The following is a 15,783-nucleotide window of genomic DNA, read 5'->3' on the forward strand; positions in this document are numbered from 1 at the left end:
AGGGGACGACATTATTCAAATTGACAATCTGTAGACTTTTCGCTTGTACTACACAATAGTCTTCAGAATTTCTCGGGAACTACATGAAACACTTAGCATCCTTAGAGAGGCGTCGCATCATTGCCAGTACAAGAAATCCTGAGATATGGTCAAGTCCGTATTTCAATACGGACTGTAAACACAGTGATTAATACGTCACATATGCTATTTACGTTGAACAAATACAAAAATATAGAAAAGTTTGGCAGGAAAGAACTCTCGTACTTTCTTGTAATGTATCGCGGTGGTCTAGTGGTTACGGCGCTCGACTGATGACCCGAAGATCGCGGGATCGAATCCCGGCCGCGGCCGCTGCATTTTCGATGGAGGCGGAAATGTTTGAGGCCCGCGTGTACTTAGATTTAGGTGCACGTTAAAGAACTTCAGGTGGTCGAAATTTCTGGAGCCCTCCACTACGGCGTCTCTCATGATCATATCGTGGTTTTGGGACGTTAAACCCAAGATATTATTATTATTATATTATCAGTAATGTATCAGATGTGATTATTATTGTGCGCCTTATGTATCGTTATGAGTGTATACTGTGCAACCTATTTTGTTTTCTTACCAATTGTTAATGTGCTAGACTTTAATTTCATGCTGCGTAATATAGCTGGTGCATGTTAGATTGTTTTGTATAGCATTGTATGTATGTTTTCTAAGCACCGCTGTGTAGTGTCGTACAAAGCTCATTGTGTTCAAACTTTAAATTTAGGTAACTCACCGCGATGGAAATAATTTCTGTCTGTCCGTGATTTTTTTTAACAGCAGTTATCCGCGTATATTTCCAGTTAATTGCTGAAATTACATTTGAATAGACATCTTGCTGTAGTACTGCTTTGTCTGGTCTTTGGCTCGCGTCAGGCAACATATGTAGGTGACTCGATCAGCCTATAACCACACCAACCACGTGTAATAGAGAATAAAATTGATTTTACTTTATTTGTGTGTGCGCAATTGTTCTGTGCTGGTGAATAGGAATTCACTAATGTGCTGGACAACTTACTTTTTATTTGCGAATCACGTCTTGCAAAGATTACAACGCCGACCATTTCTTTGACAAACAGGCTGCCGGGCTGGTTGGTACTGCATATAATTAGGTCTAACGTAATGAGCGCCGTATCCTCGTGATATATATGTTTTCATTGAATTATTTCTTTGCCTTTTCAACGCAGCGCCGTTCAGACATGAGACGTGCGCCCACTGTCTCGGTGGTTAACCGCGAGGTCAAAATGATCAGCAGGACGACGACGACAGGTACTATGCAGCACTCACGTGCCGTTCCCAATGCAAGAAGTACAGTACAGTTCTGGCGAGCGAAAACTGGCGCAAGATACGCAGTAACTACCGTATTTACACGATTGTAAGTTGACTCGAGTGTAAGTCGACCCCGTAAAATCGCACGGCAAAAAAAAAAAAAAAGCGCGAGCGCATTTCTCAGAGAAAATTTATTTACGATGTCGCTGAAGAAAACAAACTCGAATTCCGGTATGCAAAGGTGGCTTCACGGCAGTGCTTCAAAACCGTGCAGAGAAGCTAGCATCGCGACAATACGCGGGAATCGGTTTTAGAAAACTTTCCGCGAATCGTTGCCGCGGGTGCCGGTTGTACACGAGTAAATGCGGTGTGTGTTAATAGTAGAGCCGTAACGTAAACATAATGTCGTAACCATGCACAGCGTGCCTCGTTTCTCATTGGCTTCGATTGTAAGTCGACCCCCCCTCCCCAACTTCGGATTTCAAATTGAAGATAAAAGGGTTCGACCTACAATCGTGTAAATACGATGTACAAGCCGATGGATATCGTGGTTGTTATTTGCTTTTATAGTTTTGCCAGTTCCCACCGACCCCGCACCGCAGAAAGTTGCATGGCTGCTTCTCACTGGCGTAGCCAGGTGGTAGGGGGCGGGTTCAAACCTCCAATCCCAACATTTTTCGATTTTGCATATGTATGTGTACACGCACACATACAAACGCACGCAAGGACATACACAAAGGGTGGTTGAATGCCCCCCCCCCCCCCCCCGAAAAAATTTTTGGCTGGACCGCTTCTGCCCCTCATTGCTAATTACTAAAGCTAGAAATTCTGATCTATACTTTTGAAATAATGGGACAAACACACGCGTATAATAGAGTGTGTGTGTGTAAGCCAGAGTTGCCAGTTCCGCTCGCGCATTTGGGCTTTTTTGTTTCGCCGAGTCACTTGTAGAATTTTCCGGTCGCTTGTCGCGTTTCTTGGACTTATTTGTATTTTTCCAGCAAATATAGTTATTTTAGTGGTCTTCACGTTCACCAATAGCGCGTTCGTCGATGACTGAGTAGTTGAGTGTTGAAGTCAAACATACGTTGGGGGAATCAACAAGTAACGTTAATCATGCACCGGGAAACGTGCTTTCAAGCGAATAGAGATCTGCCCTGGAGACAATGTTAAAAGGTAAATATGTGCTTTCGTTCATAGTTACGCATATTTCCAGTGTACAATTTTAATTAGTGATGTTTTCAACTCCGGGCCCTTTGTATTTGAGTGCCATTTTTTAATTACATTCAAAAATAGTTCGATGAATGGGAAACATTTATTATATTACCGCTCCTTTTGTCACGCTGCTTTTTTTTTTCGGGGGGGGGGGGGGGGGGGGATAGGCTTCTTTTGTGATAACTCCGGTGTAAGCCGACCATCTCAACCGGAGAGACATCTTTATGCAATGCTAGTGTTGCATGTACGCAGTGGCCAAAGGTAGTGTAGTCGCCCCCCTGAACTTTTCCTGACCCCTAGCTTGCTCCGTTGCTCCCCTAGAATGTTAAAATGCTGACCCTATAGTCGGGTACGACTGTGGAAGTCCTGCACGTCCTCCTCAAAGGCGGATGCGCACAAGCCTGCCCCAATGGGCGAACACTCCAAACTGACGTTATAGGCACTATACTGATGTCATATGAGCCGGATGGTCAGTGACCGCGCCTTTGGAGAGCGGGACAATTTTTTTAGTCGCGGAGGCGATCGGCTGCCGCGCCTCGGTCATGTGTTTGGGGCCTCTCTGGACTCCCTATGGTGTAGCCAACTACAGTTAGCTCTCTCCATGGGCTTCCGAGGGGGGGTAGAAAAGGCTGGGGGGGGGGGGGGGTTGCCACCCCCCCCCCCCACTACTCATGGAATTTCGGATAACATTTTTCTACGCAGTAGCAATAAGCTACGCGGCTTGATTAGCATACTCAGGTCTCGCATATCCGTGAGAAACGCCTTTTACGATTGCGAGCAACCGTTTCAACCTTCCTTAATTACTATGACTGATCTTGCCGGTCATTTCACGGCAGTGAAATAATTAGGCTGGCTGTTCTGGACGCCCCGCACTCCCCTGCAAAAAGTTCTGCGACGCCTTTCGTTCTCTCAAGGGTGTCCTTACGCTGAAGGGTTAATCTACATTGTATTTGCTCCCCCCCCCCCCCCCCAGTGGCATAGCCAGGCCCGGGGAGGGGGGGCAGCAACCGGGCCTTGTGCCCCCCCTCCCCGGAACTTTTTTTGTTTTTTGCTATGGCATAAAGCCCAAAATCACACTTGACCACATCTGCCTGCCCGGCTCCCACTTCAAATCAAGGAGGTACCCCCCCCCCCAAAAAAAAAAATCTGCCTACGCCCCTACCGCCCCCCCCCCCCTTTCTCCCTAAATCCAGTGAAAAAATCCTGGCACTGCCCACATGGTACGTACACCGAAGGAGTTCGTAAATAGCACGTACACAGTTTACTCTAAGGCATTTAATGCTTCACTTCCATCCGCATTCCCTGCACAGTTTTTACTGCAAAGAGGCGAACACACGCGCTGGCGTCTCGCACAAGTTTTGTATAGCCGCGAAAGCGCGCGCTGCTCATTGTGATCGCTTGCTTGATTTCATGCAGACAAACTGAAGGTTGACGCAACGACGCAGTGCGCAGTCTCCATGACGACCAAGGCCACCATGGCGAGCCTGTCAAAGAGCACGAACACGCGCACGGTGTGCTTGCAAACGGGACGCATCACGGAGGAAGTGGGTGCGTATACTTCTGCATGTGTACCGTAATTTCTCGCATATAACCCGCCTCTGCCTATTAGCCGCAACCCCTAATTACTTTAACTCTACAAAAAAAAAAAATAAACATGCATACAACGAAGCAAGGTGTGGGAGCGGGCTATTCCATAATGTTAAAGCTTCAGTGCAAAATATGCTCAGGCAGACAAAGAAACGACGAGGACAGGCGCCGACAGTGCAAACTCTCATTTATTAAGGCACCACACAAATATATGCCTGACACACGTGATCACGTCATCTCTGTGTAAGCTTGGGGGCGATAAAACAAACTAAAACCAAAAAGCAGCAAAAATATACGCGTAACACTATGTGCAGGTGAATTTAAGTAAGCTGGCCTCTTAGTGTTAGTGCGATAGATGGCTTGCTGACGCAACTTCCATTAGCTATTTAATAAATGATAGTTGGAATTCAGCACTTGTCCTCGTCGTTTTCTTTGTCTGCAGCCGTGCATTTTTTGCGCTGAAGCTTTAACATTGTGCATATAACCCCCACATATGACCCACACACCCACTTTTTCAGCGCTTTTTCGTTTTTTAGCGTTGGTTATATGCGAGAAAATACGTATTTTCACTGTCAGTTACGTACAAACAAAAAAATAAAATGCATACAAGCGTTTACTTTGTGGTGCGTATCAAGGTAACTATGGTGAATCGAAGATGCATGGTGCTCTTACGGTGTCAAAACAGACTCGTGAATAGTATACACAGGCGCCCTGTGTGTCTGCGTGCGTGCGTGCGTGCGTGCGTGCGTGTGTGTGTGTGTGTGTGTGTGTGTGTGTGTGTGTGTGCGTGCGTGCGTGCGTGCGTGCGTGCGTGTGTGTGTGTGTGTGTGTGTGTGTGTGTGTGTGTGTGTGTGTGTGTGTGTGTGTGTGTGTGTGTGTGTGTGTGTGTGTGTGTGTGTGTGTGTGTGTGTGTGTGTGTGTGTGTGTGTGTGTGTGTGTGTGTGTGTGTGTGTGTGTGTGTGTGTGTGTGTGTGTGTGTGTGTGTGTGTGTCTCTTGTCCGTCGTCGTCTTCGCGCCTTCTACATCCGATCATAGTATACAAACACTCGCACCTCCCAGGCTTGTCTTACGAGGACTCGAAATTCAGAGCCATAGCTTCTACTACTGTGAAGATGGAAAGCCATCGGCTGCGGCTTAATTCTCGTCGTTTTCGCGCCCATTCGCGTTTCTGTGCGTATTGGCTCTCCTTCAGATTCCCGCTCTTCTTCCTCCGAGCGTACGACACGCGTCCGTCCCATAGCGAAGTCCAAATGGCAACTCTATGTCACGCGCGCGATCTCTATGTCACGAAACAAAGGGACGCGTAGCCGCCGCCGAGTATTGCGGCGGCTATGCCCCTTTGCCGCCGCCGAGTATCGCGACGCTCTTTCAAAAGAAGCATTTGTGGTGGCGAGGGGAACCTGTGACGAAGGGGCGATGCGTGAGGGGCGCCGAAAATTGTTCTGCGTGTCTTTTTGTAAGGACGCAATATCTGCCAGTACAGCTTGGCTCTAAGCAAAACAACCCGCCGCTGGTATACGTACAAAGCCCACAACATTCGCAGCCTAGCGCTTTGAGGTCACAACACACCTTGCATTCCCGTATCTGCTTGAAATCTAAACGTTCCTGACAGTACATAATGTAGTAACTGGTGCCATGTACGACGCAGTAGCTGGAAGGGTATTGCTTACGGAATCAAACGCAACATCAAAACTTTTAAGTACAACTGGTATGTGCTGTTGCTCGATATAACCATATATGTAATGTGGTTGCGCATCTGGCCACTGAAGGTGATGTCCGTATAGGGTAATAAATAAGTGTACGAGCCAGGGGCGTAGCCAAGGGGGGGGGTTGGGGGGGGTTCAAACCCCCCCCGAAATTTTTCAATTTTGCTTGCGTATATAGGCACGCACACATACAAACGTACGCACGAACATACATAAAGTATGGTTGAACCCCCCCCGAAAAAAATTTCTGGCTACGCCCCTGGTACGAGCTAACACCACACTGATGGGACACCGATTGAGCGCATATTGGGGACGAAGGTATTATTTAGCCCTAAATTGAAGCATTTCGTTCTATGACCATTGCACATAAAGCTGTTAACCATAATTAATTGCTCCTATGAGAACACCTAATATTAATTGCTGGGGTAACGTCCCAAAACCACGATTTTATGATATGAGAGACGCCTATGTGGAGGGCTCCGGAAATTTTTACCATCTGGTGTTCTTTAACGAGCACCTAAAGCTAAGTACACGGGTCTCAAGTATTTTAGCCTCGATCGAAAACCTATGAAAGCACCTGTGCCAAAGAATACGGATTAGTATACCTTGGAGGCTCCAAACGCTCAAACGATGGAGGAGTCATGGGAGGCTCGGTGTAGTAAAATGCTCAGAATTTTTTTACTGTCTGGTAGGCATGTGCGAATACTCGAGCACTTCGAATGTTCGAACGAATATTACACCATTCGCATTCGCTTCGACACGAATTTAAATTATTCAAAATTTCGAAGTATTCAAAATGAGCAAATATAGGCCGCATGCAACCCCCTGTAAAGGTGGTTTCACTGCAGCGTAGGAATGCTATGCCGTGAAAACGTCTATAAAAAAAAAAAATCCGCCCTGCCACAAAGCCCCGGTTCAAGGTTAAATGAACATATACCCTCACTTCGATTAATAATATTTCAAGTTTAAAGGCTTATTATACAGGCTTATATGTGCGAAGTGTAGTAAATTGCAACACGTTACATATTTTACCGGTTATCACTAGTACCCTACTGAGATTCAGATCCTGCTACTATTCAAAATTTCTTCTACCTCACTACGAACCAAGGAAGTGACATTCGCACATCCTTGTTCCAAGCTTTGAAAATATTGTGCAGGTTAGTTGGGTCATGACAAATATGCTCATTCTTTATATGTAGGGATGGGCGAATAGTAAATTTGAGGTTCGAAGCGAATCCGAAGCGAATAGTGATTTGGTCGAATAATTTCGAATCGAATAGTTCGAACAGTATATAGCGCATATTATTAAGAAAAATGAGCATTTTCGTCATGACCCTTGCACAATATTTTTAAGCATTGGAACTAGGTATGAGTGAATGTCACTTTTTTGGTTTGAAATGAAGTGGAAGAAACCTTGAATAATATAAAAATTTGAATAGCAGTTGCTAGGGTGCAAGTTATAAGTGGTACAATACGTTACAATTTAAAAATTACTAGACTTAGTGCACATAAGCCCATATAACACGCTTCTAAACTTTAAAAGAAAATATGTACATTTAACCTTGAAGTGTGGCTTCGTGGCAGTGCAGATTCCTCCTGAATTGGTGGTTTCACGGCACAGCAACCGAACGCTGCAGTGAAACCATCTCTACAGGCAGTTATGTGTGGTCAAATATATACATATATTCGTTCATTTCGAATACTTCGAAATTTCGAATAATCTAAATTCGTATCGAAGCGAATTCGAATACTTTAATATTCGTTCGAATATTCGAAACGCCCAAATATTCGCCCATCCCTAATAATATGCAATATATACTATTCGAACAATTCGATTCGAAGTTATTCAACCAAATCACTATTCGCTTCAGATTCGCTTCGACCCTAAAATTTACTATTCGCACATCCCTACTGTCTGGGCTTCATTTTAAGCGGACTTTTCTTTAAGCGAACCCAAGCATACGGATTTCAGTGTTAAAGCGGCGTTTGAGGTTGCCCTTGCACCCAAAAGGGTGTTTCTGTTTTCCACACCTTCTAGGGCCAGCAAAGGCTGATGCGTCAACGCAGTGCGCGGTGCGAATGACGCTGAAGGCCACTCAAGTATCAGTCAACCCACGGGGCTCGAGGACGGTGGCCGTGCAGACCATGACCAGCATGGCAACGGAACCATCTAGTGGGTGTGCATCGACGCACTGTGGTGTGATGTATTTTTGCTGATTGTAAATATTCGCGCACATTGAAATAAAGGACTTATGACTTTACCAAAGACTCCCTTTTGCAAGGAGTGAAATTATCATCTCTGTGTACTGTCTAAAAAGTCGTGTCAGTTGGGGAGTAAACTTTTCTTAAAGAACGTAAATGCTCCAAAGTATCGTATAAATGCTGGCATCATGACGAATTGTGGCGTTACCTCGAAACGCCCGGCTAGAATCATGAGAAACTGGCACCCTAGCTATTGCGGTGAAGCACCATAAAATCACATGCGCTCAAGCTTTGGCGACATAGACAGCGCACTCCATGAATGGAATGCGGGGGGGGGGGGGGGGACATGCTGGAAGAAATAAAACGAGTGGGCGCTGCAATATCCGTTAGCATGTGACGCAAGAGAGCGTTCTAGCACCAAAATTTCTATACTACAATGAAACACATGTGACGCACCCACTTCACTGACAAGTGTCCTTCCTCAGAAAAAAGAAAAATTCTTTAAAGGAGAACTCCGGCGATGTTTCAGTGTTCACTGATTCCAATAAAATTGACAGCATATGTTGTCTCTGATACGTTGACGATATGTGCCAAATGATATTTATGGCATCTTCATCAAATCGCACCAGTGCGCGCCTGGGTGCCCTGGCATGCCGTTTTGTCCAATCATTGTGGCACCTTTAGTTCCATTAGGTGCTATTAGTTCCTTCTGAAAATGAATTTTGAAGATTAATAGCCAATTCCAGAATCGTGCCTTTAAATGTGGGCCACCCTGTGTTTGTGACGTAGTTACCTATCCTACGTACTTGATGGCCTCCGTCTCGCCAAGCAGAAGCAGGCCCTTTCTTCAACAGGATGACGGCGATGACAGCTGCCACAAATTATCGACGAGTCTCTAACCACCCTAGCAGTTACAGGACTGTCACTAGGATTTGAAAATGGCAACATATGCCAGAGTTCCCCTTTAAGCTCCAGTGTATTTTTTTTACCATATTAAGATAATGCCATTTCAAAATGGCATTGACAGTCTTGTAACACCTAGGGTGGTTCAGTTTGCTTAGAGAGTGTGTTGCTTAATTTATGGTGCAAATGATTTGATAACGCTGTGGCCTACGCCACAATTTCAAAAGCCATTTCAGAACTCATGATTAAACAAGGCGCAACGGACACGATATCGAAACGAAGAATACACGAAGACAGGCGTTTGTATATCACGTCCGTTGCGCCGAGTTTAATCATGAACTCATACCAACTCGCCCAACAATCAGTGTTACTGAACGCCATTTCAGGAACTACTTCTAAGAGCCCCCGAAACGAGACGTGGTATGCATGGCGTCTTAAACCGTCTTGTAGCACAGTGCAAGAAACACACTTTCTAGGGAAGTGGTATGTTTGGTTGTTCCAAGTGTCACATGGTTTGCTGCTGCACTGCAAAGTTAAAAGCATCAAACATTCATGCACGTAGGGAAAGACTTTCGACACGGCACTCTTGGCACACATCAAGCAGTTTGAAAGTAAACTTTTTTTTTTATTCATAACATTCATTCAGATGCTTTACATGTGTGGACAAAGTACAAACAACGCTGCATGCAGCAGCACGGTGTGTGTGGTACGTTGAAATGTAACCGCAAAATTTCTGTACAGCAAAAGTTCGCAATTCGGCAACATTTTTCCTCCGGCTGTCCGCTCTGAATGCACGATCAAGCACAATTCCGATTCTTATCACAAGACAACAAAGCTGAAAGGAGTCCGTCATGTTTTCAAACATTTCGCCCACATTAACCTTTGCCTCTCGCGGCTGCCGAACACACAATAGCATATCTAGACCAGTATATATGCGAGAAAGATTTGGCAAGCTGCTGTGTACATGGAGATAGAAAGTCGCTGCACATGGATGAAAAATAATGGCGCAAATGGATTACAGGCATGCAGATACACATAAATGTGTCACAAACAACATAATGCATGCACATACTCCAGACCAGAAGTCTCATTATACGAAGCTCACAAAATTCTTCTGCGTGAACGTCCTTAAATTTTTGCTGCACTTTCTGAAGCCTAATCAGCCATCATCACCACTACAATGTGACGTAAGTGCTGCCCGCAGAAAGCTCTGTGCACAGCCAAGCACCAGGCTTAGGTTTTGAAACTTCTGCTCTAGACAAAGCAAACATAGGCAGTCATGTTCTTTCGCCGCTCGCCACATCTACATGGTCTCGCAGCAATCGCCAACTCTCGCACTCTTCTGCAAACAGCAGATCGCGGAGTCGCAACCTCACAACCTTATCGTGACAGTGACCTTCACTGCTAAATCCTGCTGATGATGTGTCATAGCATGTGCCGTTTAAAATCTTGCCTCACGTCTTCAATCATGACACACATGCAGGTTCCATGCTGCACGGGAGTTCCCATGCCTTGTACAAGTACGACGCTTCCAATCACAGTTAATACACGACCGTTTAAACCTTCGCCATCTTCTTATCATTCGGGGCGCAAATGCTATCTGCAACAGCCATGAAACGTAACAACGGGTATGTGTGCTGCGATGCAACAGGGATGAAAAAGTGTGCACCGTGAGAGTACGAATCCATACTATACAGTATATATTCCGTGAGTGCAAAGTACAAGTGCACATATATATGTATAACTACTATTAATGTTTCTATGTACAAACAAATATGCGTAATAATAATGCAGGCTACAAATAAAATACTGGCAGGAGGGAATGTGTTGCACGTTAAACAACGCGCAGTGTGTGCACAGACTGCATGACGGTACTTAAAAGCGAAAAAAAAAAAAACAGGAAACACAACAAAGGAACCTTGCATGCAACCTTACAGTGCTACCCAGCTATCTGTTCCCTTAAACACAGACTGCAACCAACTCACAGATAAAATAGCAAAGGTGTTTACACAACGTCCTTGTAACTATCCAATGAGACATACATCGTATCTTCATGATTATAAACTTTTATGTGTGTGTGTAGGTAGGAAATAATCAGATGAAACGAGCACTCTGCGTAATGTTTAAAAACATGCAGAGCAGCTGGATTTCGGCATAGCATGACTGGCAGAGTGCTAAAATATACGCTTTTACATCTACCTCTGTGGTTTCTAATTATATTGCAAATATCTTAGCTCATTATTGTAAGTTGTACTCTGAATAAAGTCTGGTTTGGGCTGTTGGTTCACACTTTTATACAAGGAAAGAACCCATCGGTTCTTTCCTTGTCTGTTATTTTTTCTCGTGCTTTCTTCTAATATTACATCATCATTATTACTATATTATTGTTACTTATTTCACTGCTGCATGCAAAAACTTGCTGCCGTTTTTCTTTTTTGGCAGCAACGTTTTTCTTTCCTTTGGTTTAATGTCAACAGATGTTTTCTTTACAAACTTGCTCTGCTGTACTGCAATTCAAGTACAAACTTCATTTGCACATAATGCTAACAAGCTGACCTAGGTAGCAAATAATATTCAAACAACAGCAAGCATTAAATGTCCATAAACATTACTGGGTTACTGGAGTTGTAGGTGCAGTTGGTAAAACAAGTGGAAATGGCTGATGACTTGCCCAGTTGCGATGTGCTAGTATTACAAGTTGTATTACATGCGGGTCTAAGAAAAACGTTGCAAAAGCCTTCACGTAAACAACCGCCAATGCGAACAATAAAGAGTCAAGTCCAATGTGGTCAGTCACTAATAACAGCCCTGCATTCTCTACAGTTACATCCTGCACCACCACAGGACACTATGAACATCGCTCCTGCTATCCACATTTTACGGTAACCCAGCACTTTGCAATAATAGTTTCACACACAGTCTATGAGCATGTAGCAATTAAGACAGTGTAAATGCAAGCTTGTGCAGCTTCAAAGTCACCAAGGAATGGTAGTGGGTCATACAGCACTTAAAAGTATGCGCACATCTTAAACTTACAGGTAGAAAAGCACAAGAACCTCCACAAAAGTGTTTACACTACGTGGCACAGGTCCATCAGTTGTGGCAATATTTTGCAAAAGCAAGACTCTGGCTAACATAATGAGATACTATACCACTATCAGAAGCCATGCCGCACTACTACATCAAAGACACAGTCGTCATATCCCACCACTAGTTGCAAACTCGCTTTCCAATGCTGTGACAATTGCATTCACGAACCTGCAAACAGCTGAATGATGACAAAGCACAGTAACAAAAAATAAACACAGTGACAAACAAGGTAAACTTTTTTTTTCATTTAAAAGACATTTCAGCTCTTCTGTCGGAGCTGAAACGTCTTTGATGGTTAACAACACTGCCAAACAGGCATGTAACAGTCTTTTTAAATGAAACAAAACTTTAGCTTGGTTGGCACCGTGTTTTGTTTTTTTTGTCATTCTTGATTCTTCCCAAACTAGATGGGTTTCCGTCTAACTCGACCTCATAAGCCTGACTAAACATGGCCAGATATCAACTAACAATCTGTGAACTCCAAAATTACGCCTGAGATGCCTAGTAAAATGCTGTTCTGCGAAACTTGTGTGCAAAAACACCAACAGCCTATCTCATTCTACGAGTATTCTTGTTTTCTGACTGCGAAGTGTTGCACTGTTGTCTTGCAAACCTAAACCTTCTACGTGTATGAATGCCAGATGCAGCAACAATGGTCGAAACACTACGTATAGCTCTTTCGAAGCCAGCTGCAAGGCAGCAAGAAATGCCTGTAGCAATCACTAAGCCTATTTGCTAGAGACGTGCAGCAAATGACTCAAAAGCTGTACGACACAGCACCGTGTGATGTGCATGAATGTGTCATGGAGCAGCTGCAACACACAACCTTATTACCAAGGTCAGTATGCATGGTACTAAACAATCTCAAAGTTCTGCTATATGATGGATTAGAATTTCCAGGTAGGGCTACGCTATGCTTACTTTCAAGACCTGTTGGCTGAAAAAGAAATCTGGTTGCTTACTGCTTGGCTACCTCTTGGCTAATTCGATAATCACTATTGAGTACGGCAGTTACATCCTTGTATTTATATACTTAAATACTTTAAATACCGAGGTACCATAAAACACTGGCATTAATCGAATTTCACAATAAAAATGGGATGCATTCAGTCGCACTGCATATTCAAGCATTCCATAACGCTAACGTGTTGGTATTCACATCCGAGTGGCATAGCATTCCTGTGACCACTATTCAGCCCCAGTCTGGCTATTTTCAGCATTGCTTATACCAGAATACATATATACTACCTAGTTTCAGGTTACTTCCAGTAAATGCTTTGCACTAAGTAGTGCAGAGCATAGATTCCTCTGACCACTATTTAGTCGCAGCTTGGCTACATATCAAACTTGTTGCCAGAACTCGCTCATTTTCGGCTAGTTTTAAAAATTCTGACAATTTTCTAACTGTCAGCCTAGAAACTTGATCGTGACTATGAACGAATATGCTGACCATGTCTCGAGACGCAAGGCTGAGTGGCCTCAACTTGTTGAGGACTATGACAAATATTCAGTTTATACTAACCTTGGCATTATCAAATGGCTATTCAATGACAAACCTTCAGTCAGCACCATCCATAATATACTTTTTTTGTTGTTGTCTACTGTAAATCTCAATACGTGTCATTTCTACAATTCTAGCAAATAAATGTACTTGCGTACCCATAGCTACGTACAGTTGCAAGTTACAGGTACAGATTCTATAGCATGTGACGCTATTACAAATACAAACTAAGCAAGGTTATGTGCTGGCATGAGTGAATCCAAGTTTTTTTTTTTGTTTACTGGCAGTAGAAGTATACTGTAATCTTGCCTGCTTCATAACACCTTATGCAGAACACATCTAAACATTATAGAAATGATTGGTACAGACATGTTTCTTGCTTATGTGGCATCATCAAAAGTACGCAGCAGCAGAACAAAATGACAAATTCCAGTGAGTTTCAGCTACATCCATGAATGTAGACTCTGTGCCCTCAACCCTTGGAAATACTTCAGGTACACGGAACATAACCATTTCACACGTAGTGCAGGGAGAAAAACGCTGCCATCCACTTTACGCAAATTTCCCTGATGCAAGTCGTCAGCATAAAAATCGAGAGAAGACTGCATGCAAACTGCCTAAACGCATACAACCACAGATCTTTCCTCTCATGCAAGCTTTGTATAACCAATTTCATAACACAGGTCCTACAAGAAGTCACACAGACACATTTCTGTTTACTTTATTACGCTATTTTCGTTATTAATTACAGTTCCAAGGTCTCAACTTTGGTATCTACAATTTAAGATTGTAAAGGCTGAAATAAGGCCTTAGGCTCTCAGCACAAAACAAAACTAAACAGCGATCCAAACTAAGCACAGTATTGGATCACTCGAATGCATCAAACGTAGAAGCGTTCACGTTTCAAATAAGGAACGATGAACAGCCTATTTTCAGCCCTCTGACTGCATTTTCTTCGCTACCTATGGCAATACTAGACCAAAGCTGTCGTGCTGCGCTATTCAATATAGTCTACTTCGCTATCCAAATGCAATGTTTAGGTGAGCAGCACCGGTGCCATTGAAAGCACAGAAATGGTGCAACGTGAAAATACAGCCGGTACACTGCGAAGGTGAGAGCGCCGCCGCGTCGTTCTCCGACAGGAAGTTATATAAACTCTGATGGCTACGACTTTGATAGGCAACGTAGACATTCGCGGAAAACGTCAGCATCTGGGCAGGCGTGGGACGGCCCGCCCGACTGAGGAAAACAAAGTCTCGCGTGCCTCCCAACAACGGCGGTCATGCCGCAATGCCCCGGGCACGCAACAGGTGGCACGATCGAGCCTGCGCAATCGGCAATGTACGGCATTTTCTCCACCACAAAAAAACTGCCATTCGTGGGCGTCAGCACCTGTGGTTAAATACATCGTTGCGACAGTGAGCAAACTCTTCGGAAAGAGCACTCCTGCGTCGAAAGGAACATCGCCACTTTCACGACGGGATACAGGGTGAAAGACAGGAAATGCACGGCACTTCCTCGACCTTTGGTAATGCGAGACGGCAGCAAGATGGAGGAGGACGATGGGAAAGGGCGCCAAGACTTGACAAGTCGCTGAGATTCTCTGAAGTGGTTTGGTCTCTTCTTGCCCCCCGAGTGGCGTTCAGTGACCCATGTAGTGGCGCACGGGTACATGGGCCGAGCTGGCACCTTGGCTCGGCGAACTGCCCGCTACCACTGGCACACGGAGCCGCTGCGCAGTGCGCCGTGCCTGTCGTACCTTAGAGTGCGTCGTGTCTTGTTCCCTGGAAAAGTGAACGGGGATGTTCCATGTGTAAATGCTGCCTTTAGGAAATCTGTATGTATTACAACCATCAGATACATCAGATTGTGTTTGAACTTTGAAGGACGTTATGGAACCTGTCGTATGCACATGGGACACAGTTTTTGGTACAGACTATGACACCTAGGCTTTCATGTAGATGATATGCATCATCATCATCATCATCATTTAATTAACCATATGGGGAGGGAGAGGGACAATCACCAGTAGTAAACAAAGGTCATACATTTGAATCAATTTTCACTCAACACACACAGGACTAAAGGGAAACAGTAAATCGGCCCAGAGAGGTCATTTTCAATTTCTTAGTGCAATGGGCAACCAATAATCGATAGTTGCCAACCGAACTTTGCAAGTGCATGCTAACATGGCAGCATAGTTGAGCAGGAAGAGCGATGTTATAGTTTTGTTATGTCCCTGGCATCCCTTCGAAAATGAAACTACTAAATTCATCAATTTAG

General features: G+C 44.2%; 2 protein-coding genes across 3 annotated transcripts in view; one reads left to right on the forward strand and one right to left on the reverse strand.

Moving 5' to 3' along the window:
- The first annotated feature begins 1,242 nt into the window (after positions 1 to 1,242).
- LOC119399699 (uncharacterized) lies at positions 1,243 to 8,070 on the forward strand. 2 transcript variants are annotated; one of them, XM_049417821.1, is made up of 3 exons: positions 1,243 to 1,296; positions 3,928 to 4,059; positions 7,816 to 8,070. In XM_049417821.1, exons 1-3 carry the CDS (start codon positions 1,272 to 1,274, stop codon positions 8,019 to 8,021), a joined length of 363 nt encoding a protein of 120 aa, XP_049273778.1. In that variant the 5' UTR covers positions 1,243 to 1,271; the 3' UTR covers positions 8,022 to 8,070. The 2 variants fall into 2 exon arrangements, with proteins under 2 accessions (XP_049273778.1, XP_049273779.1); XM_049417822.1 differs by having other exon boundaries at positions 7,843 to 8,070.
- Positions 8,071 to 9,513: 1,443 nt separating this feature from the next.
- Positions 9,514 to 15,783, reverse strand: part of LOC119399695 (sorting nexin-29) — a 41,925-nt gene continuing 35,655 nt past the window's right edge. The window contains 1 exon segment of the mRNA XM_049417816.1: positions 9,514 to 15,284. Within this exon segment, the coding sequence (XP_049273773.1) occupies positions 15,143 to 15,284 (142 nt within the window). The 3' untranslated portion in view covers positions 9,514 to 15,142.

This window comes from Rhipicephalus sanguineus, chromosome 7 (genome assembly GCF_013339695.2).
Source record: "Rhipicephalus sanguineus isolate Rsan-2018 chromosome 7, BIME_Rsan_1.4, whole genome shotgun sequence".
NCBI classification, from domain to species: Eukaryota; Metazoa; Arthropoda; class Arachnida; order Ixodida; family Ixodidae; genus Rhipicephalus; species Rhipicephalus sanguineus.